At 38.6% G+C, this 25,088-nt stretch overlaps 2 protein-coding genes across 5 annotated transcripts in view; both read left to right on the top strand.

The window, feature by feature from the left end:
* LOC110831775 (uncharacterized) overlaps nucleotides 1–4,819 on the top strand; it is a 99,152-nt gene extending 94,333 nt beyond the window's left edge. Inside the window, exon 6 of the mRNA XM_087342354.1 lies at nucleotides 2,566–4,819. Coding sequence (XP_087198480.1) covers nucleotides 2,566–2,711 — 146 coding nt within the window. The 3' untranslated portion in view covers nucleotides 2,712–4,819. The remainder of the gene's footprint in view (nucleotides 1–2,565) is intronic.
* A 113-nt stretch (nucleotides 4,820–4,932) lies between these two features.
* LOC147875187 (uncharacterized) overlaps nucleotides 4,933–25,088 on the top strand; it is a 107,818-nt gene continuing 87,662 nt past the window's right edge. For 3 of the 4 annotated variants that reach the window (XM_087342337.1, XM_022068180.2, XM_087342331.1), the window contains exons 1-2: nucleotides 4,933–5,835; nucleotides 21,888–22,258. In XM_087342337.1, the coding sequence (XP_087198463.1) occupies nucleotides 5,114–5,835; nucleotides 21,888–22,258 (1,093 nt within the window). In that variant the 5' untranslated portion in view covers nucleotides 4,933–5,113. Of the gene's footprint in view, nucleotides 5,836–21,887; nucleotides 22,259–23,086; nucleotides 23,674–25,088 lie in introns of those variants that run through there. The other variant, XM_087342336.1, reaches the window with a different exon arrangement.

The following is a 25,088-nucleotide window of genomic DNA, read 5'->3' as shown; positions in this document are numbered from 1 at the left end:
CGGTCAAGCTGACCATACATGATGAAAAAAAGAGGCTGTACTTGAGTAGTAAATACGTGATGGAAAAATCCTATATTCATCAGTTTCCTTTGCATTAACTACTTTGACCTCCATGTAAGGATCAGACGTGTACGGCCACTAGTATTGATGGTTGTGTGCTAACGTTTTGGAATTCGTTGCAGGAATGGTTCTGAATGGTTACCTGCAGTAACTAACTGTGAGTTTTGGAGTGCTGATATGTCAAAGCCCGTGATTTCTTATTGTTTACTTAATAATTTCTGCAGGTGGTGTAGTTGTATAGCAGAATTCTCCACTTATTGTATTGATAGTACTGTCTTGCATGGCTTTTTCGAGTCTCTTATAGGTGTATTTCACGTAAGTTTAAGTGGCGTATTTGTCAGATTGTCTTTTCTATAAGACCACTTCAATCATAAATTTCTATTGCAGATATTAAAAGTGTAACACGTTGCATAAATTAAGTATTATTACTGACAAAGAGTAATAATTTATTACTAGCAGGACTGAGTAAAGCTACTTGCCGCAATAACAATTTCAAGTGGAGTGAAAGGCATTGATATTCTTTATTTACATTTTAATAAGTATGATAATTATACCACTTAATTCATTCCCTTTTTCCTTTTATTCTTTAATTGGATCCGTTATGTATTTTTAGATTTTAAGCACAGAAGCACACTTAGTGTTAACTAGAACATGTTCGAAACCTTGGAGACGAGGTCTTTCGAAGATGTAGTTAGTTAAACAACAGGATTACCCCTTTATAACTAACTACTAAATACACTTTTAACCTTAAAGCTTGACGTATTATCTCCTCTAGTCCTACCTGATAAATATAATTTTCTACCGACTAAAATCGAAAGGTAATATTTGTCGCTCATTCTCCAGACTGTAGTCAGTAACAATTCTAAGTAATCTCTTGATCTAATGACATGAAACGCCAATACAAAAACATGCAACGTGTTCTTATCTTGATGACATTAATTGAATTATAATTGTAACCCTATATTTACAGTAAGGGCCGCTGTTGCGACGCGGTCTGAGGCGGGACCTCGTGCTCCTGGGTTCAAGTCCCACTCAAGGCATATATGTTTGTCCGCGTCCTTACTCTTCCAGTCTGGCGGGTTAAGACTGGCCACGGAAGGCAAGGCTAAACCACCGTGGTACTTTCGCAAGAAAACCCCCGAAAAGGGGTCACGACGGTCAAGCTGACCATAGATGATAAAAAAATACTCCGACAGTGACTTTGGATACCATTGTTGCATTTTTTATTCCTTGGTTTCACTAATGGGACCCAAGAGCATTGTTGCGCAAACGTGTCCCAAAAATTACTTTGGATAATTATTGCGCTTATGATGCAATCAGAATTGTGGAAGCTCAGGGATGTCCTGGTGTGGTTGCCAAGGCGTGGGAGGAGTGGCTTTTGAAGTAAAGTCCCTGGGGACTAGGCCCTAACAAGTAATCGCTCTTGGTGGTGAAGCCCCAAGGGTTAATTGTATTTGAATATCGTTCAGTTTTAAGACGAAAACTTTGTAATATTTTGTGGCTGATTTTATCGATTTGTAGTTTAAATCTTATCATGCAGAATCTGATTTATAAGATCCATTTTTTTATATGTATGTACATTCAGATGTTTGTTACGGATATGATTGTTTGTGTGCTTCGGTCTTTACATACTCACTTATCTGCGTCGTTCAGTGTTGGTTCCGTTAGCGTAATGCACGACAACCAAAACCGCAGAGGACACTAGCCGGCTTGTAGCTATAATGAAAATGAAACCCTGGTTTCATAACAGATAAATAGCTGCAGCTTCTTTATCACTACTTGGCTCGTTCTGAGGAGGCAAAACGTAATCCTGGCAAGAATTTTTAACCCACAGTGGACTGCCCGCACGTGGCTTGTATATACAGGGTTATTCATAATTATGAATTATGAATAATCCTGTAGTTATAGTAAGATTCCTTTTTCCGCGTTTTCATTTCTGAATGTCTAAGAGTTAAAATATAAAATAAAATTTCATATAGAATTTATGGCAGGTTAATGATCTTATCTCCATACAAAATGCCAAATGACCTGTTACAGCCTCGGTATGGGGTTGTGTAACTAAAGAACTACAATGACAATTATACTAGCAAACTTTCAGTTTTAATTGACAGATTCACGTGATAAAAACTTAACAACGATGAGTTACTGTTAGTTTGATATTTTTGTTGTGTTGAGACCTTTCAAATTAGGCTTTCCCATGCTTCAAGACTCTAACAGAACCAGTTTCTGAGACGTTGTGTTTTCTTAAACCACGATGATGACCAAAGTAGAAGAAATTATAAATACTTTGGACACACCTTCCACAGAAACACCCGTAAACAATCTAAGTATTTAATTTGGTTGTGAATTAAATATGTATACACGTTACACTGTCTTAAAACCGTATGTAAAAAATGTAAGCAATAAGTTGTTTATGGTTCTTCAAGGACTTCAGTGTGATAGGAACAAGACCATCTGGAGATTGAAAGTGTTTATGACTAAGTTATATACTACTTGTGTTTAAAGCGTTCGGTATGGGAGGAGTTCCGGAGAATATCACAGCTGGTGATGGTGAACACGGTGACCACAGTCTTCTTCCCGATGCAGAGAATCACCTTGGCTCGGAAACAATGAACGACAGAGACAATAGTTTCATCACTCAACATGTTTAACAGAAGATACTAGTCATTCAGCTGCCGACAACGAACAGCTTGTGCTCTTGGAGACCAACAACTTTGCTTTGTCCGCATTTCGTCAGGTACATCTTTCTGCATTAATCGTTCTGACAGAGGTAGAAAAAATTGCACATACTCCGCCAGAAAATAGTTGAATTAACTGGAAAAATACTTTAGTTATTGATGTTAAAGTGATTTTTGGTGGTATGGAATGGGGTAATACTTTCAAGGGACAATTCTTTGATTTCAGTAGTAAAATATTTCTTGTACTTTCAAAGAAAACCTTAGTCTAAATTATGTTTAATAATTCCATTCATACCCCTAACTCATCAAAAGTACAAATATGGTCCTTACGTAAAGTGTATCTTCTTGATGTGAAAAACAAATGACATCCATAAACAGACTTAGTAGACAAAATGGTGAGTTAAAGGATTTCTACTCTAAGCGGTGTATTTAATTAATGCTGCCCTATAGAGGGTTAAAGATCGCGTGGAAAACTGAAAATATATCACTGGTGTACACATGTTACAGGTGTATGTTTGTGACTTACTTACTGGAAAACTGAAGTGTTGTCTACTAATCTGTTAGTCATTAGTTAGTTAAAATGTCCTTTCTCTGTACTTACTCACTTAAGTTTTCTGGATCAACTCTATGCCTTTTTATCGTACAGATGGACTGTGTTGTGGCAGTTTGAACACAATATTTCGTGTTAACTTAATAGTAGGCACATTTTCTTCCTGCCTGTGCGCGCTGCTCCGGAAGTATTTGTTCCTGATCCTCTCCACCACAGACTTATGGCAATATTAAAGTTGCAACGTTTCATAGTTATTTACTTACAAGTGTCCACGGTAGTGATTTTTTCTTTAAATAAGACTCGTGATCTTCTGTTGAAAAATATCATATTTTTTCGTCATTGAGGAGAATAATCGTGTAATCTTCTGAAGTTTCTGTATCCTATAGCACTCAAACAGAATTGTCAAGCCAATTTAAGAGCCGTTCTACTAAAGGTATTTGGTAACAACTTGTGGGAACATAGCGTATCATACAGAGTGATAGAAAATAACACGTTGCTATGAATTTGCAAACGGACTTAATTTAATGTCAGTTTGTTAACGAAATTTATCAACCTTTTTTCATCAAATTATTTACGACTTTCTGTCGTAAGTAATGTCAGTCATCTTCTCCGAAAACATGGACAATTTTCCTCTTCTCTGTCAACTTCATTTGTTGAACAGTGACTTCATACAGCATGCGTAGAAAGGATTATATTCTCTTAAAGGCTATTCCAATCACGTGAGACATATTTTGTCATCAATGAGAACGTTGCCTATTAAACAGAACACAACAAATTCATCTGACATACAATTTTCTGACAATCTTCTCTTACGGTAAGAAAATGGTTGACTCAGAATATGACATACGAGTCCTCAGTGGGAAATAAGGTGAAAGTAACAAATTTTTAAATGTAATCTTGTTGTTCACTCACCTTGCTGCGTGTTGCTCAAATATTTCCTCCTGAACACAAGTGTGACCACTCTGTCACACTGGCTAATTAAATGCTTTTGGTCAAGTTAGATACGATGTCACGGCACAGAGGCGGGGACATCTAAACTTACCAGAAACAAAATCTTAACACCAGTCGGTGTATCAAGTAAGACGGTCATCTCGTATAAGTATTCAGTCATTAACCCGAAGACCTGATTTTAGCTCAAATTAACTTTCAATTTCTTTAAGGACGTAGGCTATTAAACGAACATACAGAATTGTTTGGATTGATGTTCCGGTATGTAATTTCCGGCCAAATTTTTATATAAAAGGTGTTGTAAATTTGTTACAGTGTTTTAATGTGGTTTTGTATTGTAAGAAAATAATTATATACTGGTGGAAGATAAGTATTTCAATTAGAACCGTTTCATCAGTTATTTACCTGTGTGTAGGAACAACAGATAAATGTGTTATGTTAAGTGAAATGCCAAGAGTGTGAAGCGGCTAGTTTTAGTACGGCGTGTATTAGAATAAAGACATAATGTAACAATTCTTTCAATACGTTGCGTCGTTAAGGAATGTTTTATTAGAGAAGTTATTAATATATAAATTTACATGATTACGATTTTATTTAACATAAAGAAAAGTATTTACGAAATAACCTCAATTTAGTGTTCGTACATTGTAGTGGGTGAATTCAAAGCATCTGTTACATTTTATCTGTGTCAGTCGGACTTTAATGCCCTGGGGATATTATTTTGTATGTAATTGGCCCAAATCCTTTGTAATAAGGAAAGTGTAACAAGAACCATGTTGAAAGAAGGCCTTAGCTGGCCGCACCGGCATGAGACTTGGGATCCTCAAACTGGTATACCGCAGCGACTGCGCCGCCGGGCTCCGACGGCAGTGCCAAGATGAAGCCGAGTTGCCAAGTTGCCGACAAGGCTGTGTCCACTGAGGACCTTGAACGAAACCTCGTCAAACAAGGAAACGAAGAAGACGATGATGAAGAGGAAGAGAAGAAGAAGAAGAAAGACGCGTCCTCATCTGGTGGAAACAGCACCGCCGTAGAACTGATGCGCTTAGAGGCCGTTCTTGCGGCACTCGTTGAGAGTAAAGTAGTAGCAATAAAGGCGGCTTCATCCAGTAAGAAGTCAGCCATTAATAACATCCTACGCCCAAGGAGCCAGTCCACATCTCACGGTCTCCGCCAGCAACGTCTAACCTCCACATCTACAACAGCTTCTTCGTCGCACAAGGAAAACAGTTATCCGACGCACCATCACCATCATCACAGGCATCATCACCGAAAGAGGCAATCCGACAGCGTGTTATTGGCGTCGGGTTTGTTCCCCAAGAGACGTCATCGGCATCACCACCATCACCATCATCACCACCACCACCACCATCACATTCGTGCTGAAAATGGTGACGGAAATGGTGGCGCTCGGCCGAAGGTGGATGAAGAAGCAGGTTGCAGGCTGCTGGAACAGGAGACGGCTTTCGGAGGGAGCACAACCACTTTGTCGCCTCCCACAGCTGGACCGTCGAACAGCTGCCAGAACGGGTTCCCTCTTCACTACGTTCCGCGGAGGCAGACGTCGTGCTGCCCCAGTCCGACACCCAGCATGCAATCGCAAGTAGCCAGTACAGACGTCAAGCATGAACTCTGTCAATTTTGTAGTGCTCTGTGTTGTCAAATATGCATGCCATGTCTTCCAGAACTACACATAGCATGTGACTGCAAAGGGTTTATTATATTCATAAGAAAGCTAATTAACTAACTGCGTAGGATGTTGTTTTCTGGGCCAGTAAATGTAATTCTGTGTACACCCAGAGACTTGTCATTATTTTCACAAAGGATCTAAAGATTAAAGAGGGTGCTTATCCATTATTTGCTCGTTTATGGATTATGGCCCTATACGTCTTGACGCTGTGTAGTCTTGATGGTGATTACTACTTTCATCCGAAGTGTTAATAAATACACGGCGCCATAGCCCAGACCCCAACCAACAGTTTCACTGTCGTGAAACCCCTGAAATCTTGTTTTTTTCCTTTACTGTTTTATATTTTAGATAAATTGTTTCATTTTAAATTCTTACATCAAACTGAATTGTGTTACTTAATTTTTGCGCGTCTTAATTTTACAAATTTATTTATGCCCCGCATGAGATACGCAAGGAACACACAAAACAGCAGTTAGAAACATAGTTTACTCTTCCCTTAATACAGGCTGTAAATTATATCAACTTCAAACCCATCCGAAGTTATCAAACTTCTGTATATTGCATTATATCAGTAATAGCAGATTCATAATTAACTGAGGGGCTGACGTGTTGATAACTGACGCCATGGAATATAATCCTTCATGAGAACCTGATAATCGTTGGGACAGTCAAGAAATTCCCGCTTTTTATTAAAACCGAAATTTTATTACAATGTCCACATGTGAGATGAATTTCAGTCGACACATTCCACTCACTTCCACAAAGAATAATTATTAATATGCTGTATCGACTCTTAGATCCTCGTAATTGTTTTCTCCCTTCAAGTCACCATCCAAAATTTTGTACCCTACCTCCTGTCCAATGCGAATCTTTTTTTTTTCCTGATCCGGGTTTCCATCGCTTCACAGCGTCGGAGTAGTGAAACTGAATACTTAGCCGCCGTGTAGTGCCTATGTTAATGCATGGAGCTAAGTACACTCCCCTATACGTCTATGACGTCGTGGAGCTTAGTTTTTGAGCAAAACTTTATTTTTATGTTTCGGCTGAAATTTTGGCAGACGTTCTACTTTACTTGATTTTAGGATTTTCATTACGAATTTCGATTTTTGTTTCAACATGTATAAATTTTCTCCACAAATCTATTTCAATTTCTTAATGAGCTATTTTTTTATGCTTTGCGATTATTTCCTATGTTAGAAGCAGCAAGGTTTTCATGTTCTAAAATAATTTAATATGCTTTGACATTGGAGATAGGTAACTCTTGTACTGATAACTAACTAACTAACTAACTAACTAGATGGCTTACCGAACCCGAAGGTTCATCACCGAATTAACCAAAGCCCTCCACCGGACCCTGTCCTGGGCCAACAAAATCCAGTTTCCTTCAACTCCTATCTCCCATTGATCCCGCCTGAGATTATCCTCCCATCTACGTCTAGGTCTCCCCAGCGGTCTCTTCCCTTCAGGTTTCCCAACCAGTACCCGGTGCACACCACTTGTCCCATCCATGCGCGCTACATATCCCGCCCATCTCATTCTTCTCGACTTAATCACCCTGACAATACTGGGGGAGCAGTACAGATTTTTAAGCTCGTCATTATGCTGTTTTCTCCACGCCCCATCGTCTTCCCTCTTAGGCCCAAATATCCTCCTCAACACCCGATTCTCAAACACCTGCAATCTGTGTTCCTCCCTCTGAGTGAGAGACCATGTTTCGCACCCATGCAAAACAACAGGCAAAATTATTGTTTTGTATACTTTAATTTTCAGGTTCTTAGAAATCAGACGGGAAGACAAAATATTTTGGACTGAGAAGTAGCAAGCATTTCCGGAATTTAGTCTCCTCCTAACTTCCTCATAAGTATCATTTTGATTTGTTATTGTTGTTCCCAAATATTTGAACTTTGTAACCCTTTCAAAGGATTTATTAGCCACCCTAAGATAATTTTGCCCGCCTGTCTTCTGATGACGAGATACTAACATGTACTTAGTTTTTTCTGAATTTACTTCTAGCCCCACTTGTCTACTAGCCTCTAATTAAGTTTCTGCGTTCCTCTTTATTGTATTTATATCGTCCCCCAATAAATTAACATCATCAGCATATGCCAATAGCTGTACATGCAATTACTACTGTGATATTTAAGGAGAGTAACAATTGAGTCAGCCACTGCTTAGCAGCCAATAATACGAGGGTCGCTCATTAAATAATGCCCCACATTTTTTTTCTCAGCCAATAATGAAGATAGAAAAGTGTACTTTTACATGCTTGAGATTTGATGTTTCTCGCGTTCGTGTACGGAGTTTCAAATGATTCCAACCAATGGCGGAGCTGTAGTGAACTGTTAAAATGGCGTCTGTGAACGACTCTCGTTACAAGCAACGAGCTGTAATTGAATTCTTTTTTGCTGAAAAAGAAACTGTGGTGAACATTCATAAACGTTTGTGTGCTGTGTATGGAAGCTGTGCAGTCGATAGGAGCACCGTTGGTCGCTGGGCTAAGAGAGTTAAAGCTTCAGGAAGTGAAGAAACCGAGCTCAGTGATCTGCCGCGCTCTGGGCGTCCTGCCACAGCCACCACTCCAGACATGTTGAACCGCGCGGATGCCATTATTCGTGAGGATCGGCGCGTCACAACTCGACAATTGGCCCAACAGCTTTCAGTCAGCAATGGAAGTGTAATTGCAATTATCCGGGCTCTCGCATATTCGAAGGTGTGCGCAAGATGGGTTCCACGAAGTCTCACAGCAGACCACAGGATTCAAAGGAAAACAATTTCTTCTGAATTGTTGGAAGCGTTTTGATGCTGAGGGATCATTACAGGTGACGAAACCTGGATACACCACTTTGAGCCGGAGACAAAAAGGCAGTCAATGGAGTGGCATCACCCTCAATCACCGAGAAAGAAGAAATTCAAGACAACTCCCTCCGCCGGAAAAGTCATGATGACTGTCTTTTGGGACAGTGATGGGTTCATTCTTGTGGATGTAATGCCAAGAGGTGCGAGACGCGTACATCGGGACCCTGAAACCCTCAAGAAGCGTTTTCGACGAGCTCGGCCTCACAAGCATCCAGCAGAAATTTTGCTCCTGCACGACAATGCACGCCCTCACACAAGTCCGAGAACCCGGGAAGAAATCACCAAATTGGGTTGGACGGTGCTGCCCCATCCACCCTCCGACTTTCATCTCTTTGGGCCACTCAAAGATGCTATCCGCGGAACAAGATTTGAAGATGACGAGAGCGTGATTCAAGCAGTGAGGACATGGCTACGTGCACAGGACAAGAGCTGGTACCGGCAAGGCATGCATGCACTTGTTCCACGATGGCGTAAAGCCGTACAAGTTGATGGGGACTATGTGGAAAAATAGTATGTGTAAGGGAAACATTGATTTATATTGTCACTAAATTTCAGCCATCTTGAATAAATATATTCTAAGGAAAAAAATGTGGGGCATTACTTAATGAGCGACCCTCGTATCTCACGTTTTATCTGTACGGTCGGACTCAGAACGAAATTCATTCTCTCCTCTTCTGTTATGACACTTCTTTACTGAAACTGCTGTAACTGCTGCTACCTCATCAGAATGAATACTGAGAGATTGAGACAGAAAACGGTAGAAAGGAGGGAGAGAGACTTTATGAAACTCGTTCTAAATTCAAGTTCTGCATTGTCCCAAATGTTGGTTACAAATTCATGTTCTCTTCTTGATAAGAGTTATGTACCTCGAACATCAGAATGTAGAATTCACTGCTACATGACAGTTGAAAGATCTGGAATTCACAAGGAAATCAAACTAAGATTCTTGAAATGTCGCTGTAGAGGGGACAATAACACTTCGTACTGGGGTCCAATACAATGCAACTATGTGACGTTGCAGATATGACTGACCCGAACTGCTCCCGCGTTGTGCCATTTAACACTTTATCTGCATAATTTGTTTTAGAGGATTGCATTTTGCAGTTTCTTTTCGTATAAATTATTTCAAGGATGACTTGCACGTTTTTGTACTATATTTCTTCTTCGTTCGAAAAACTTCATTTACAAGCAATAAAGTTGAACGGTAAATTAATTCAGTTTTCTTTAGAATGCCAAGTAGTTTCAAACTTCCTCCACGATTGTCATCAAGTTGGCCACATTAGGCCTACATTTTGTTTATTAGTCTTATTTCTATTTCTTTTGTACATTATTTTTATTTTGTTTTCTTCCTTTCGTATTCGTCTTCTTTCCTCTTTCCTATTTATTGTTTCGTCCATAATATCCAAACTCTTTCACTTGATATATTAATTTACATTGGTACGAGGCCTTATTTTATAGTTTTATAGCTCATTCTATACCTAAGATTCCTGGTTTGTCTGTGCTGACTACAATTGTGATGTGGTCATATATTATTTTTTTCTAGGAAAATACAATAATTACGCCAAGCCAAGATAAATTACTCAATTGAGAATCATAACCTTACAGATTTACAAATTCACTGCACCCCTTTATAACCTTCTAATTCTGAAATATAACAACAAAGCTTACTGTTTGATTCAGGACGTAATTTATGGTTTATAAGCATCTGTGACAAGAGAAATAAATTTTGCACAAACGTCATCTGCCGGCTTAAGCAATTAATCAATTCATTTATTTTTGCATAAATTTTACGTTCTGTCTGTGAGGGTTTGTATTTTAGAACACAGGCATTTTTGGAAACAAGTAGTAACATTTCAAATATAATGTCCTTCAAAAACTTCTACAAATTTATGAAAGTCGTATTTAACGGGGGTACAATCGAAATAAGAACATAACGTTTCGAAGGTAGGAGAGAATTGTGAAAAGTGATGTCTCGACTTCCCCCAAGAAACAAACCCACATAACAGCTTAAAGTAACTGTACAACGATTATTGTTCCGGAATTTTGTGTGATGTTTCGTAGTCATGTCAGTTGTGCGGTGGTTCTTAACCGCGACCCAAATTACAGCTTTTCCAACGTAACTGCCTACTGAATAAAAAAGGCACGTAATTTATAATAAACACGGAAACGTGAGTTTATAATGGCAGAGTAAAGAACATTTGTAATAGAAGGCAGTTACAGATACTGCTGTGAAGCTTTGAAGTTAGGTATGAAAACAAGTTTTTACAGACAGATAAACAATGTATAATATAAAGAAGAGAAATTAGAAAAAGGAACTATAAAACTTACATGAATGAAGATAGACAACAATATCATGTGAACCTCGGCTTTGAATCCTGACAGGTTTTCAAATTACTATTCTCTCGTCTTTTCTGTTCGCGCCTACCATTCGGCTTACATGTTATTTTTTCAGCAGATGCATCCAGAGGTCTGAGTAAATATTCTTGTCCTCGTTCCAACCCCTTAACCTCTGAAGTGTTATATTCTTTCACTGTCTTTCCTTCACAATACCTTGTTACCGCGATCATTCAATGTTAACGTGTACTTAACCCTGTCGCAGTATACTTCCACTCACCCATCGCATCACATGCTAAAAGTCACTTGAGTGTGAGATCGCAATTCATTAAACAGGATCACGGCAACCAAGCCGAAACAGCATGGTGACCCATCTTTGGGTCGCTATGTTTGGGTTATAAACTAATGCTCCAATGTATCTGAATTACAGCCGTAATAATGACACTGAGTATGGAGATAATGCAAGTGCTTAGTAAGCAGCGACCAAGACTTTGAACGCAGAAAACGTTCCACAGGCAGACAGACAGCAGTAATGTAGCAACATTGCTCAGCGGTCATTCTCACAGCCTTATAAGAAATAGAGGCCAGATATGTATATCAACTACAGCCCTTCTGTATTTGCTAAAAAAGCAAAACAAAGTCCCTATAAACGACAAGTAGGTCGTTTGGCGGGAGCGGAGGTATAGCTCCTACTTATTCTTGACCTAGGCACTAGATGGTGGTGAGTGGTCAGCATCACGCCCCGCCGCACTTTACCCCTGGGAAAAGACCTTGGTACCCATTGTAAAGGAGGCTGGATGGGCCCCAGAGCCAGTCTGGACGCAGAGGCTAGCGTAAAAATCCCCTCCTCCGTGGGGAATCAAACCCCAATCGTCCAGCCCGTAGCTAGCCCTCCAGCGCTCGCGTCCACCGCTGGAACGTTCCGACTCGCGTGTGAGCGCCGCGCCGCAACCCATCGATTGAACAAATACTTATTCAGACTATTACTAACTTTTAATTTATTTATGGAGTTACAATTAAGAGACTAATAAAATGTTAAAACATTGCATAAAAGTCCAATTAGAGCTTTGATTTCATCGATTGAAGTTTCTAAGCAGTTTCTTTGCCTAGAATAATTTTCTCTAATTTTATCCAGTTTTTTGTTTGTGAATTTTGTGATATCACCCAATAAATCATCCGGAAAAAATATCTGTCTGCACTCGATCTCGGTTTTGCAGTTTTTTGCGCATCCTTTGACCCCATGAAGGCGAAAGATAATGTTTTTCATTGGCGGCTTTTCACTTCTTCGCAGGGGAACTTTTCGAAATTTAGTCATTTTATCTTTGCCAAGGTAAAAATCACTTATTCCTGCATTGGAATCTTCATCTAAACTTTCAGCCGAGTTTTCTGATTGACTACCGAGATTCTCCTCTCGTGGTTCCTCATCAGAATCCTGACTATCATCGAATTCACTATCTATAATTTCTCCTGCACTCACTTGTTCTCTTTCACGTTCTTCTTGTTCTAATAACCACTTCAACCAAACATTTGGATCTGAAGATCTTGTTTTAGAAGCCATTATTGGTAAACGTGACCAATATAGAACAAATTAACCCAAACTTAAAAAGAAATCACTTTGGAACACAAACACTCGCGTGTGAGCGGGCCGCCGCACTATGACAATTCTAAAAGTAAACTGAACAAAGTGGATCTATAGTCGTAGATAGAAATATTTCCTTTGAAATTTCCATAGAAGAGGGTTTCCTCTTAACATAGATAAAGCGACAGGAGAGAAAACAATTCCTAGAAAGATTCATCAGACTTTTACTGAAAATGCGGCGCTGCGCTCACAACGCTAGTCCTGGAGGGCTAGCCACTATATTGACTGAGCTATCCAGACCTCCCAATGAAGTCATGCAGACTTGTCATTGTTTACCGATGACATAACTACAGAATCTGGGAAAAAGGAAACAGTACTCGTGATACTTTGATACATACTCATACCTAGATTTCGGCAGATTGGTAGTGTCAGAGTAGCTAGGAGAAGCACTATGTAAACAATAAGTATGGGATGATTTGCAGTCAGAGAAGAAGGGGCAATTACGATATTCGCCTCGAGCGTATCTTTCTAAGTGTGTTACTCGGACATTACGGTCGGTGTATATTTCAAAGTTACTGTAGTACAATCTTCTTCATATACGTGTGGAAATTAATATACAGTTCGGGAAGTTGCTTTGTCGTTGATTCCCTGGGTTTTGCTCTGCTGACACCATCTATGTTACGCTACCATTGGAAAGCCAAAATATTTGAAATCTGAATAATATTAGCGGTCCAAATAAGCGGTGATCGCCTTGTATCACAAGGGGAGACAGCGACAGTCACAATGTTCTTCGGAACTGGGCTACACTTTTCACAGTGCACTCAAATCGCGTAAGTGAAATGATCAGGGAGTGTCGTCATATTTTTCAGCAGGCAATATCAAACAAAACTTCCATTTCACGTGAGCGAATGCGGGAAATAATTGCTGATCTTCGACACGGATGGTTGTGCGGGCATTGGGTTCCCGAATGGTCACTGAGAAACCGGAACATAAGCGGATGCACTTTTGCTGACAATCGTATTTACGAAGTGAACTTGAAGGCGACCCTCTTTTTTTGCATTGCTGTCACTCACCAGGGATAAAAGCTCTGTGCATAATTCAGAACCGGAAAACAGGATACAGTGAATGGAACATCGTCACAAGGGTTCTTCACCACCAAAGTAATTAAAGACCGTACCTTATGCTGGCACAGTTATGCTCACTGTTTTCTGTGACTTTAATGGTGCACTGCATGCGTAATTCATGCCAACTGGAACCAACATTAACTCTAAGCACTACTTTGAAACTCAATAAATATGGAAGACACGTGTTGCAAATGTTCGTCCTGGTATATAATAGGTTGTCCTGTAACACGACTGTGCAAGTCATCACTAGAAAGCACGATCGCTGTCTCGGACCACACACAATGCAGCCCATGTTTGGTTCCATCTGACTTTCATTTCTTACCGAAATTAAAATGACCTCTGAGAGGACGTCGGACTGTAAAATGAAGACAGCGTTGAAAGTGCCGTTCCGTCAACATTACGTACAGATTTGTCGTGACAGAGTTATGAAAATACTTTAACGTTGGCGGAAGTGTGTGGCTATGTTGAAAAATAGTTGTGTAAAATTACAGAATGAATTTAAAGAAAAGTAACTGCTTCTGTTTCAATGAAATATCTGTTCACTTCACGGAAAGAAATGTTAGGTGACATTACTTTTCAGGACTACGTTATGATTTTAATACATGTATATGGAAATATTGGTTTCCCAGATGACATCTGCTGAAGTGTATACGCGTTGTTTACAGTCGAAGCAGTTTTTAATTAATATTAGTCTTGCAAATATCGTAACTATTTGTTATAGAGCACTGTGTAAAGTCTTTTTATTTCATAATAATGAATAAGAACGGTATTATGAAGGGTACTTCCATTAGAAAACTGTGTAGTTTTTATGCACATTCCTCTGAGATACAGGCTGCTTCACTCAGACGATGAACTTGGAAATTCAAGTAATGAACTTTAATAATAGAAAGCTTATGTTCTATCACACTTGACAGTTCAAACGGAATATTACAGATGGTTGAATTCTAAATGTGTCTCTCCTTTAAAGCAAAGTTTCCTTCCTCAAATATTTTACCTTTTTCTCAGCAAAACTTTGTCGTTGTAATTATTGCCTTAATGGGAAGCAACTGTTTCAAAGCAAAAGGTGGAGCAGTGTTCATCATATTACGTTCAAACAGGAAATAAGCACTCAAGTTTCAGGCAGGTTTGGAAATAGAACTAATTTCACACTTCTCTGTTAAAAACTCAGAAAGACGAAACTGAAGTTCTTAAAGAAATAAGAGTACATAAATTTCAGTAAGTAATTTTCTTCATTATCATTCTTACTCTCTATTATCTGTAATGCAGGTAATTAGTGGTGATCTTGTGATGATATGATGGGTTTCTTTCAAGCTAATTGAATATATTCAAATGTAAAAATGTAGTTTGAGGTCAGTTTCAAATTCAGGCTAAATTTTGAAGCAAAACAAGTCAATATTTTACTGTTGTTATCGGTACAGATTTCTTACCTGCATGAAGTCAATATAGACACTGGATTACTGGATGTCATAATTACATAAACGTTAATGAAAACTCATTAATTTATCAAATACGACTGAACTGAAATTTTTTCCTATCATCCCCATATGCCTTTAATTGTCATAACTGCAAGTTGCTTTATCTGACTTAGACTCTTTCAATATATATTTATATGAAATAATTTTCAAATTTTCATAGCAGTTAGAGCATAATTACCTGCTTTCAAATATAATAACCTTATGACATCCAACTACATGTCGGCTGTTAGCTTGTCATTGTTATTACGTGTTTGATTTTATTTCCTATTTGTTAATTTTTTCTGAACCCCCTATGAGTGTTGAAAATGTAGTTAAATTTGCATGATTGAGGTAAAAATAAAATGTTGCTATTCAACTTTTACGTTTTACATATTGCTAGAAGCATGTAAAATTGTAGAGAAGGAGCACATCTGTATTAATCGTTTGAACTTATTTTATGAATTAGTGTGACCTTCATAATGTAAGTGTGTATTTATGAAGGTTGGACCATTTTGTTCCAATACAAAATATAGGTAAAGAATTGAGATTCACTCTTCTAATTATATAACTGTCCTGTTATACAAATATAACGTAGTTAATAATTACTCTATCAGTAATTTAATGTTTAATTTCTGCTATGTTGTAAACGCTTTTCAGTTCTGTAAAAATTTCTTCAGTTTATGTCCTGTCAGACAGTTACATGTCAGTTATAGCTTTTCTTTTCCTAAGCTATGTTTAAAGTGCTTAATCATGTGTATAATCGCTTTATTTTTGTTTATTTGACCCACAACCATATTCTTGTGGATTTATTATAATTCTATGACACGATTCCTTGTTCAGAGTTTTACAAGAACAACAATAACAATAATAATAATAATAATTACTATTAGTTTAATGCATCAACAGTCACATGGGCAATTAAAGACGCATCAAGAAAAGAAGAAAAAACAGAGAATATTTATTAGAACCAAATTGACGATAAACAATTTAATAATTTTTTTAATTATACTAAACGAAATATAACACATGAAAAGCTGACAGTAAACTTACCTACTTACTTTGATACTTCGACGACCCGTTCTTCAAATGCCTGAGCATCTGCAGGTCCCAACTTTTCGTTGGCTCGATCTATAAACATTTTGGACTCCTCGGACGAGGGATCCGTCGCAAGGCCTCTACCTGTACAGAGGACAGCATAAAACAGAAAAACGCCGACAGACATCCATGGCTTGAGTGGAATTCGAACCTAGAGTCCCAGTGACCAACGGCAGAAGGTCTACGCCTCAGACCACGCGGCCACTGTGACGGCTGCTAGTAAACAGCAGAAGTTATTTTAAATGTCATTTACTCAGCTGAGTTGTTTACTAAATATATCTGTGTTTTGAAAACGGCACTGTGACTGATTTACGTTTCACAGGATAAATTATGTTTGAGGATCGACAGTGAACAGAGGACATCTCTGAAATTTACAACAGGAACACAAATATCAACAGTTTTAAGTAGGAGAGTAATGGTAAATTTTGATTTGTTGAAACCATGTTGACAAAGATTTTATTTGGATTTTAAACGATAAAAATGTGTAGTTGGATGTTTACAACCACTGGTTACAGTAAACAACGCAAGACCTAGCGTGTGTCAACAAATTTGTCACCTTTTAATCAGAAAGTATACAGCGTGTTTCAAAAGTAGCTTTACAACTTAAGGGCGAGATATTGGTGAACTGATAGGAGAAACATATAATTTCAGAACATAGAAATGTAGTCAAATACTTCAAGTTTTATGTCCATCGGATTTTTATGGTTCAATATGGCTTCCATTTGTTATGCGACAGACGTGCCATCTGTAGTCAATAACTTGCATCTCCGGTGTCACCTCAGCAACTAAGGCGGTAATTCGAGTTCGGAGTTCGGCCACATTTGCAGGTTAGGGTGGCACGTAAACTCGATCTTTAACAAATCCCCACAAGAAAAAATCTAAAGGTGTTAGATCCGGGGAACGAGGTGGCCATGCTATTGGTGCGGCCCGACCAATCCACCGACCTGGGAAACGGTTGTTGAGGTACTCGCGCACTTCTCCGAGATAATGAGGGGGTGCACCGTCTTGCTGGAAGTGAATGCGTCCTTCCTGGTCGTCTTCGTCAAGTTGAGGAATGAGGAACTGTTGGAACATGTCCAGATACACAATGTCGGTAATGGTCTTCTCCATGAAAAAGAAGGGGCCGTACGCTTTATCTTTGCTGAGGGCGCAAAACAAACTTTTGGACTGCCACGAACATGGTCCAGGAATGCACGTGGATTTTCAGTACCCCAAATCCATCAGTTGTGGGTGTTGACCTTACCAGTGACATGGAACGTGCTTTCGTCACTGAAAATTACTAAGTCCAAAAATCCTTCGTCGTCTTCGACCCTCCGCAAAATTTCCGTACTACAGTTTATGTGCATGAAACTTGATATGTTTGGCTAAATTTGTGCATTTAAAAATATTGCGCATTTCCTTTAAATAAATTTATATTCTCCTGCGATGTTGTAAAGCTACTTTTGAAACACGGTGTATTGTTTTTCTTTTTGATTAAAATAAGTAACTGGCTCTATAATCCCCAACATGAAAATTATTTTTGTCTGAATAGCAACAATGACGATGATATTCTAATAACAATAACAACAGTTCATTTTTATTGTTCTTAATAACAACAAAATATTAACAACACAAACAATAACAAGAATAATAGTACATTTTCATAAAAATTTAATAGACATCTGACTCACATGTAGATCATAAATCAACCATTATTTATCTGTTATTGGATGTAAAGAACGTTTAAGGAAATTCTGAAGGGAAACCAGCAACTAGTTCTCAGGAGTGTCTCATTGAAACTCAAAGTATTTTTGTTTTCTTTGACATGTAAACATGTAATGTGATGATACTTTAATAGAACTAGAACCCCCCCCTCTCAAAGTCGTTGCGACAAATGTCGAGAAACGATGGTTTCAAAACCTCACTTACACGAGGCGACCTGGATTCTCCAGGAAATGTAGAGCCACGAATACAGAAAGAAAAATTGTTGTATGTTGCTGATGAAGTAATTATGAAACTATACTTAGGCTAGTTCAACACCACCACGCAAATTTTGCTGTTTATATGTGGGCTGCAATAAATGCTTTTACTGAATATTGGTGTACAGTTGCATGTCATGTTTTGAACCGTGTAACAAGTATATAAATAGTTTAACATGGAATATTATTTATTGAACTATCATTCTTATTTTTATATTGTAATTAATGTTTTTTGGATGGACATCCATATTATTATCTGGAAGTTATACACGTAGCCTTTCTTGAAACAAAATAATATTGAGTTATATAATTATTTTAAGATAAATTCTTTCTGAATAATCAGAGCCTAATAAGTAGTTGTGTACTGAGACCAATTATTAGAGATAATGATCTTGAATTCTTGATTTTTAAAGGTAATTTTCAACAGTTGTTAATTATTTGGTAGAAATGTTTACTAACGAGTTGGGAAATGTTTTTCACATTCTCTTGTCTGCAGCTAAAGTAGTTTGTGATATGCATTGGTGGAAATATTTTCTATTATTATAGATACATTTCATTTGTGGAATTATACTAGCTGTAATAAGGCCTGTCACTGGGGCAAGGTTTCGAAAGTTTTGTCTGTTATTCTAGTGTGTCTCTGTTATATAGGGAGAATCGCATTCGAAGTAATCGGTTATTATTTGTTTATTTAACGACTCTGTCAGTAGCTCAGTCTGTATACTGTCGAATGATAAAGAATAATAACATTGTTAAAAACATGGAAGGAAGAGGCCATAGCTTAATTTAAGGTACAATAACGATATTTACATGGGACGGCTGAAGAGAATAACGAAAGTCGCCAGAAAAGATAACAAATCATCTGGCCTAAAATTGAACCCCAGAACTCCGGTATACAAAGCAGGAGCGTTAGACAATCGGCCGAGATGTTTTGTGAAGATTATAGAGAATAATTAACATTATTAGACAGTAGTTAAAAATTATTAGGTTATTTCCTGTTTATAACGCTCACATGAAAAAATAAACATATGGGTCCCGTTTTTATGCAGAATTACGCGCCACGTTAATAAATACTGGACTCATGATTGATTACGTACAGAACGTGTCGCTTCATTGTTTCGTTTGGAACAGCGTATCTTGACAGCGTTACAGCGTCTCTACAAGTTTCGCATCCGATCTGCCGTACATCAAGCGGTGATTTAGGAGGTATTTTCAAATAAAAATTGTCAGTTGTCAATTTCCAGTCGTTACAGAGCCATGGCGTTTGATAGATGTGGGGAGGAAAAGAAACGACAGTATTTATAAGATGATTTGTTTTTGCGTTTTATGGGATTCATCTTCGTAGCTGTAAAAATGTCTGCAACGGTTTTAGGTTCTCGTTCCAAAAAAGAGTTTACTTCCCGTTGAACCATTTCGGAGTGTTTTCTTATGTAAGCATCAGCTTCCATATTCCGATGTAACATTTACAATCTCGTGTGTGCTTCGATCCTGTTGGACATGTCTTTCATTATACCACGTAAAAGAAAATCAAGCAGAGTTAGAGGCGGGGATCTAGGTAGCTAACTTGTTGTACCACTACGGCCAACCCAACCTGAAAATACTCAAGTGAGCAGTAACTTGGCGCCCAGAATATAGCAACTGAGATTTGGTAATGGTAATATATTTAGCTGAAACCTTCACCAAAGTTGTCATCTATCAAAGTGCACACAAGTAGGGATATGTTGTTTGCACATCATAGCTCCACTACGGTAGGAAATGGGCCAATGTTTTATTAATATTTTTTACTCGAAATTAGCTCCCAAATAATAACCATAGTGTCGCAGACAGGTTGTGAAACACCTTGCAAAAAAGACTGTGAAGAGCTAATTTTTACTTCAGTACTTTAAAAAGACGGTAACTGATTCGAAAGTAGTGTAGACATTTCCGACATGGGTGCGAGATTATACACCCCTATCGATTTTCAATACTTAATAAACGTCGCAATAAATCGCACATATCTGAATGACATAGCCAAAAAACGTCGTGCCTAATTTCGTAGCTCTAAGGAGCCATTATATGTAAACGGCGTATTAAATTTTAGCCGCTTCAAGGCCACATATTGCGTTATTTAAGGTTCAAAATTTCAGTCTACTGGTTTTTGACGGAGTCTTCGTCATTCTAAGAGCAAAGATGCCAAAAGAATTTGTTAAAACCTTAGGCGACCATGGTGGCACGACCACAATATGTACGCACATAGCTGGGACATATTACACGGTGTAGCACCACCAGTTCATAGGCAGTTCTGGTTGTGACAGAGCTTTGAACGAGCTAGGCCAACTGGGGGAGACCCACTTCGCCACGCCACCAATAAAATAGAATTACCTAAAAGGGAGTAGGGAGACCACAGGCCCAACCCAACCGTTTTCCACTCTCTGTGGAGACAGGAATTGAATCGTGAACAAAATTATTTACTTGATATTTACAATCAAAATCATGATGCACCCACATCTCTTCACCTTTTTGCGACACACTCGGCTGTACAAGTATGCTGTTGTTTCTCCTGGGGTGCGAATTCCGCCGTTGCCAGTCGCTCCGCGTGCGACAGCTGCACCACGGCGCAGCTCGTTACGACATCAAACAGTTTATACAGCGAATACTTAAAGAATGCTGTACAGTTGTCGGGAAGGTTGACAGGAGTTCTTGTCGGGTGCAAATAGAACAGCGTTCTTTGTGATGCAAGGTGTCAATAATATGTTTACACGAGGGATTAAGAAAATTCGTTCCAGAATCGCAAAGATAAAATCGAATGTTTCTTTTGATGTGCTACTATAAATTACGAAAAAGTAAGGCAGGCATCTTTCTAAAGAGGCAGTTTTTATGTTTCCTTTGCCCATCGTGTCCTATATGAAACAAGCATTCCATGTATATAAAGCAATAGATCTCGCTGTTGAGTGGTTATTATTTCGGTTTTGCATTTATGAGGTCCCAGGTTCGAATTTCAGCCCAGAATCCGACTAAGCCAGCTGAGGTTATTAGTGATTTTCGTCTGTCCCCGTGATTTAATTCCATTTATATTTCCACCTTGTAGTTGATTAAAACTATAATGTGTTCCACATTTCAAGTAAGGACCCGGAATGAAAGCTTCATTTTAGTCACACGAGAGGCCGGTAAGTGCCATGTGGCGAGTGTAGATATCAATAGGCTATGTACAAATCAAAATGGAGCCGTAAACGGGATTGTGGTAGAGTTGGAACGTGCAATATTTTAGAAATACACGAAGAATCCTTTGTGTGAAAATGTGTAAATGAAATAATATTTTAAAAAAGGACAACAATTCTTTAAGCAGAAAATCATAATCAAGAATTAATTGTCAATGAGTTTCTGATTTCAAGAAAGGCACTAGTCACGTAGAAGTTACTTGAATTATAATAACATTAGATGTTTACGGATAATACGTTCAGCTGATGAACATGAATAAAATGTTGGAATCTAAGAGTACAGTAACAGTTGTCATTGCCTGTTAATGTCTAATTTTGTTGATGAACTGTTTATGACCTGGAACATCACGCGTTGGCTGTTTGTCAGAAAGATCCTGGTTAATCGCTGCAACGATGTTGATTACGTCTCCCTCAACATGGAGAGAGCAGCAGAGGAGGAGGAGGACGAGGAAGACAGGGAACACCATCTGAACGGACTGGGGGATGTTGAAGACATCGGGGTTGGCAGACCTTCACTACAGGAAGCGCAGAGGAAACGCAAACGCAAGAAGAGAAGAAAGAAGAAACTCGATGGTGAAGGCAGAGCGCGACGAGGAATGGGAGGGGGAGGTCTGGACGCCGATGACCTGCCAAAACGAGCCCGCTGGACCATTATTGCTACAGCATGTCTCCTTCTCCTCATGAGCGTCCTGCTAGTTGGCGTCACCCTCCGCATGGCGCCCATCATCGACGAGATGGGTGAGTCTGATCTTTCTTACTTTGTTGTGATTGTATTTGTCTGAGTAGCTGGCTTCATAATCATTACCAGAAGAAGACTAACATTACGCCCACCAAAGCAGGCAAGCCTACACCAATCCATTCCGTATTATACTGCACCGATCTCGACATTTTACACTAACAGAATGTTGATATTCTGGTGCTGTGTTGCGCGTTCTCTGAATTATCTCGCTGATTAAATATAAAATATATTCTCAACAATTCCTCTATAAAATACCCTACTCATGAGATACAAAACGATACTTTAGGAGACTTGCTTTAATTTTATAATCGCAGGGTTATTCTGACCTAGTTACTTTCTAAGAGCTTGTTCTGCGTAATTATGCCAATAATTCCATTGCAATTCTCATAAAGATGTAAATTATTCGAAATGTAGCATTTCAGATGACAATATGGCATGATATACGTCTATACAACCATTCGAATATTTAAATAATTTTTGCGTGTTATAAAATATTTTTGAAATGATGATCTACGTTCAAAATAGCCATGGAATTGAAATACGCAAAATGCTCCCCTGGGTTCCAATGGATTTTCGAAAAGATACTAAAGTAGCATCGTGATTTAATAACCCTTGACAATTTCTGCGTGTGACGTAGTTAGCCCCGGCTTGGATGGAAAGTGTAACGTTGTTATCAGCTTTTAATTTTAATTCCAAATGGTGAAGTGTTTAGTTACAAGCTTTCAGCGGTTACAGTTAGGAATGCTGTGGTCATGGAACAGTGGTGTAAAAGGAATCAGCTGGCAGCGCCCTGCTTTCACGTGTCTGTGGGCCTATGCTCTTTCCAGGTAGATAGACACGACTGCCAAGAGATGGATTGGCAGAGGCGGACTGACAGTGTGTTCCATTGTTCCCCGAACCTTACTCCGTTACATTTCTTTTTGGGCGGTATAATAAGGAGACTGTCTACTCTTCACCCATCTCATCACCACGAAAATTAACCGACAAATTCAAAATTCGCAATTAAAATACTTGTTAATAGGTTAAAATGCAGATGTAAATTGTTTTGAATGAAACTTATTATAGTTTCGGCTTGTGTAGAATCTCCAATGTTGTTCGAATTAAAACGAGATTAGTGATAGTAAAAACTCTGAGATCTTTTGATTATTTTTAAGTAATATTACTTCAATATTTTTGTAATGATTGTGGACTCGCTTACATATAATTCTGCAAATCTTAACTCTCTTCTATTAATACTATTTAACTGTCAATTCCAAAGGTATGTTTCCAGACAAAGCCGAATCGTCTGACTCGTGTCATTCGACGGTTACGAAACACCGATTTTATCGTTAATATTTTCGACTTTCGGACGAAAGAGTAGTTGTTATAATTATGAAAACTATGTTATGATCACGGCCTACAAAGATCGTCGATTATTTTTTAATTTCCAAGTAGTACAAACAAAAGGAAATCATAAGAGATAAAGGCGTTGTATAAACAAATTTATTTAGAGTGTTTAAAGTTCTATTAATTTCCAATTACATCGTCACTTTAAACCGTTAAAGTGACTGTGAATAGCAAGTAGAGTTGTGGAGTATTAAAATAGGGTTTACAAACAGTTATTGTGCACTAAAGGGTTAATGGTAAACTCATTATTTGTTTAATAAAAGTGTTAAGTTCAGTAATAAATTGGTATTAATTTATTCCTTTCGTAGGCTCTGTGATATGCCAGTAACATTTTATTTCCGAAATTACTTTTTTATAATGTTCCAATGTTGTTTTGTTTTGTTGTACAATATCCATAAAATATAATACTAGTTTCTTCTGGTTGAATTGCCTTTTTCCACTGCTAATCTGAGAAAATAGGAATGTTGTAATCCGAGTCAATTCATCGCATTGGCAAGAGCCACCACAATAGATTGCTCTGGCGCACCACGGCCCCCCTCTAACTCCCAATTTATTCCTTTTTATTCCTGGAATAGTTGGTCACCTACATCACCGCACTTTTCTCCGCGCTCTTAATTGAAACCCCCTACCCCAGTCCCTAGCCGGAAACCCGCATTACTTCGGTGACGATAACTAAGCCATTGGCGTGGCGACAGAGGATGTTGATTAATCAGCCCAGAATATTGCATCACCTGAATCCATGACTTGATGGCATATCTCACATCTGCCATACGTGCTACATGCCTTTCCAATCTAACGATTTCTGTAATCATACTATCTGGCGAAGGTTACAAATTGTAAAGTTTCATTCTCCTATCATGTGTAGGCCTGTTTTAACGCAGTCAGCCTACCGTATTTAGAATCTTGAAATCAGAAGCAGGTGACCGGAAACGAGAGTTGTCGACATTCGAAAAATAAAAACGGAAAGCAGTGGAGAGTTTTGGCCACGAGCTGTTGCTGTAGTTCACTGGGTCACGCTGACCCTGGGGTTAGTACACGCACACCCCTCGGCGCGCTCGACCTGTGGAACGGCCTTCACTACCTGCTACCGGATTGAAGGAAGCAGCTCGATATTTCGAGGCCAGTCCATCTCATTGTTAGATTCGTGCGTTGATCCCAGTCTGGTTCCTCTTAAAAACGCCTTCATTCGTGTGAGTCAAGGCTTAACGTTTCGTTAAATCGTCGGCTATTACGAAAACAATTTACGTACCAATTTCTGCGACTAGAAACAAAACCAGCACACGGCCTTGATTTCCTTAGGGTATCAGGCTAAGTGTGTTTGTTTTTGTGTGTTGACTATTAGATTATAGAAAACATCGCTAGAACCAAGATTATAGAACACGTTAGTAATTAACATGGTAATGAACAGCGAATGATAAATGAAGTGGTTAATTTGAGGAAATT

This window comes from Zootermopsis nevadensis, unplaced genomic scaffold (assembly GCF_977971745.1).
Source record: "Zootermopsis nevadensis isolate Lab colony 2312 unplaced genomic scaffold, Znev_1.0 Znev_ptg000001l, whole genome shotgun sequence".
In the NCBI taxonomy this organism is placed as follows: domain Eukaryota; kingdom Metazoa; phylum Arthropoda; class Insecta; order Blattodea; family Termopsidae; genus Zootermopsis; species Zootermopsis nevadensis.
This window is presented reverse-complemented; position numbering and strand designations above follow the sequence as displayed.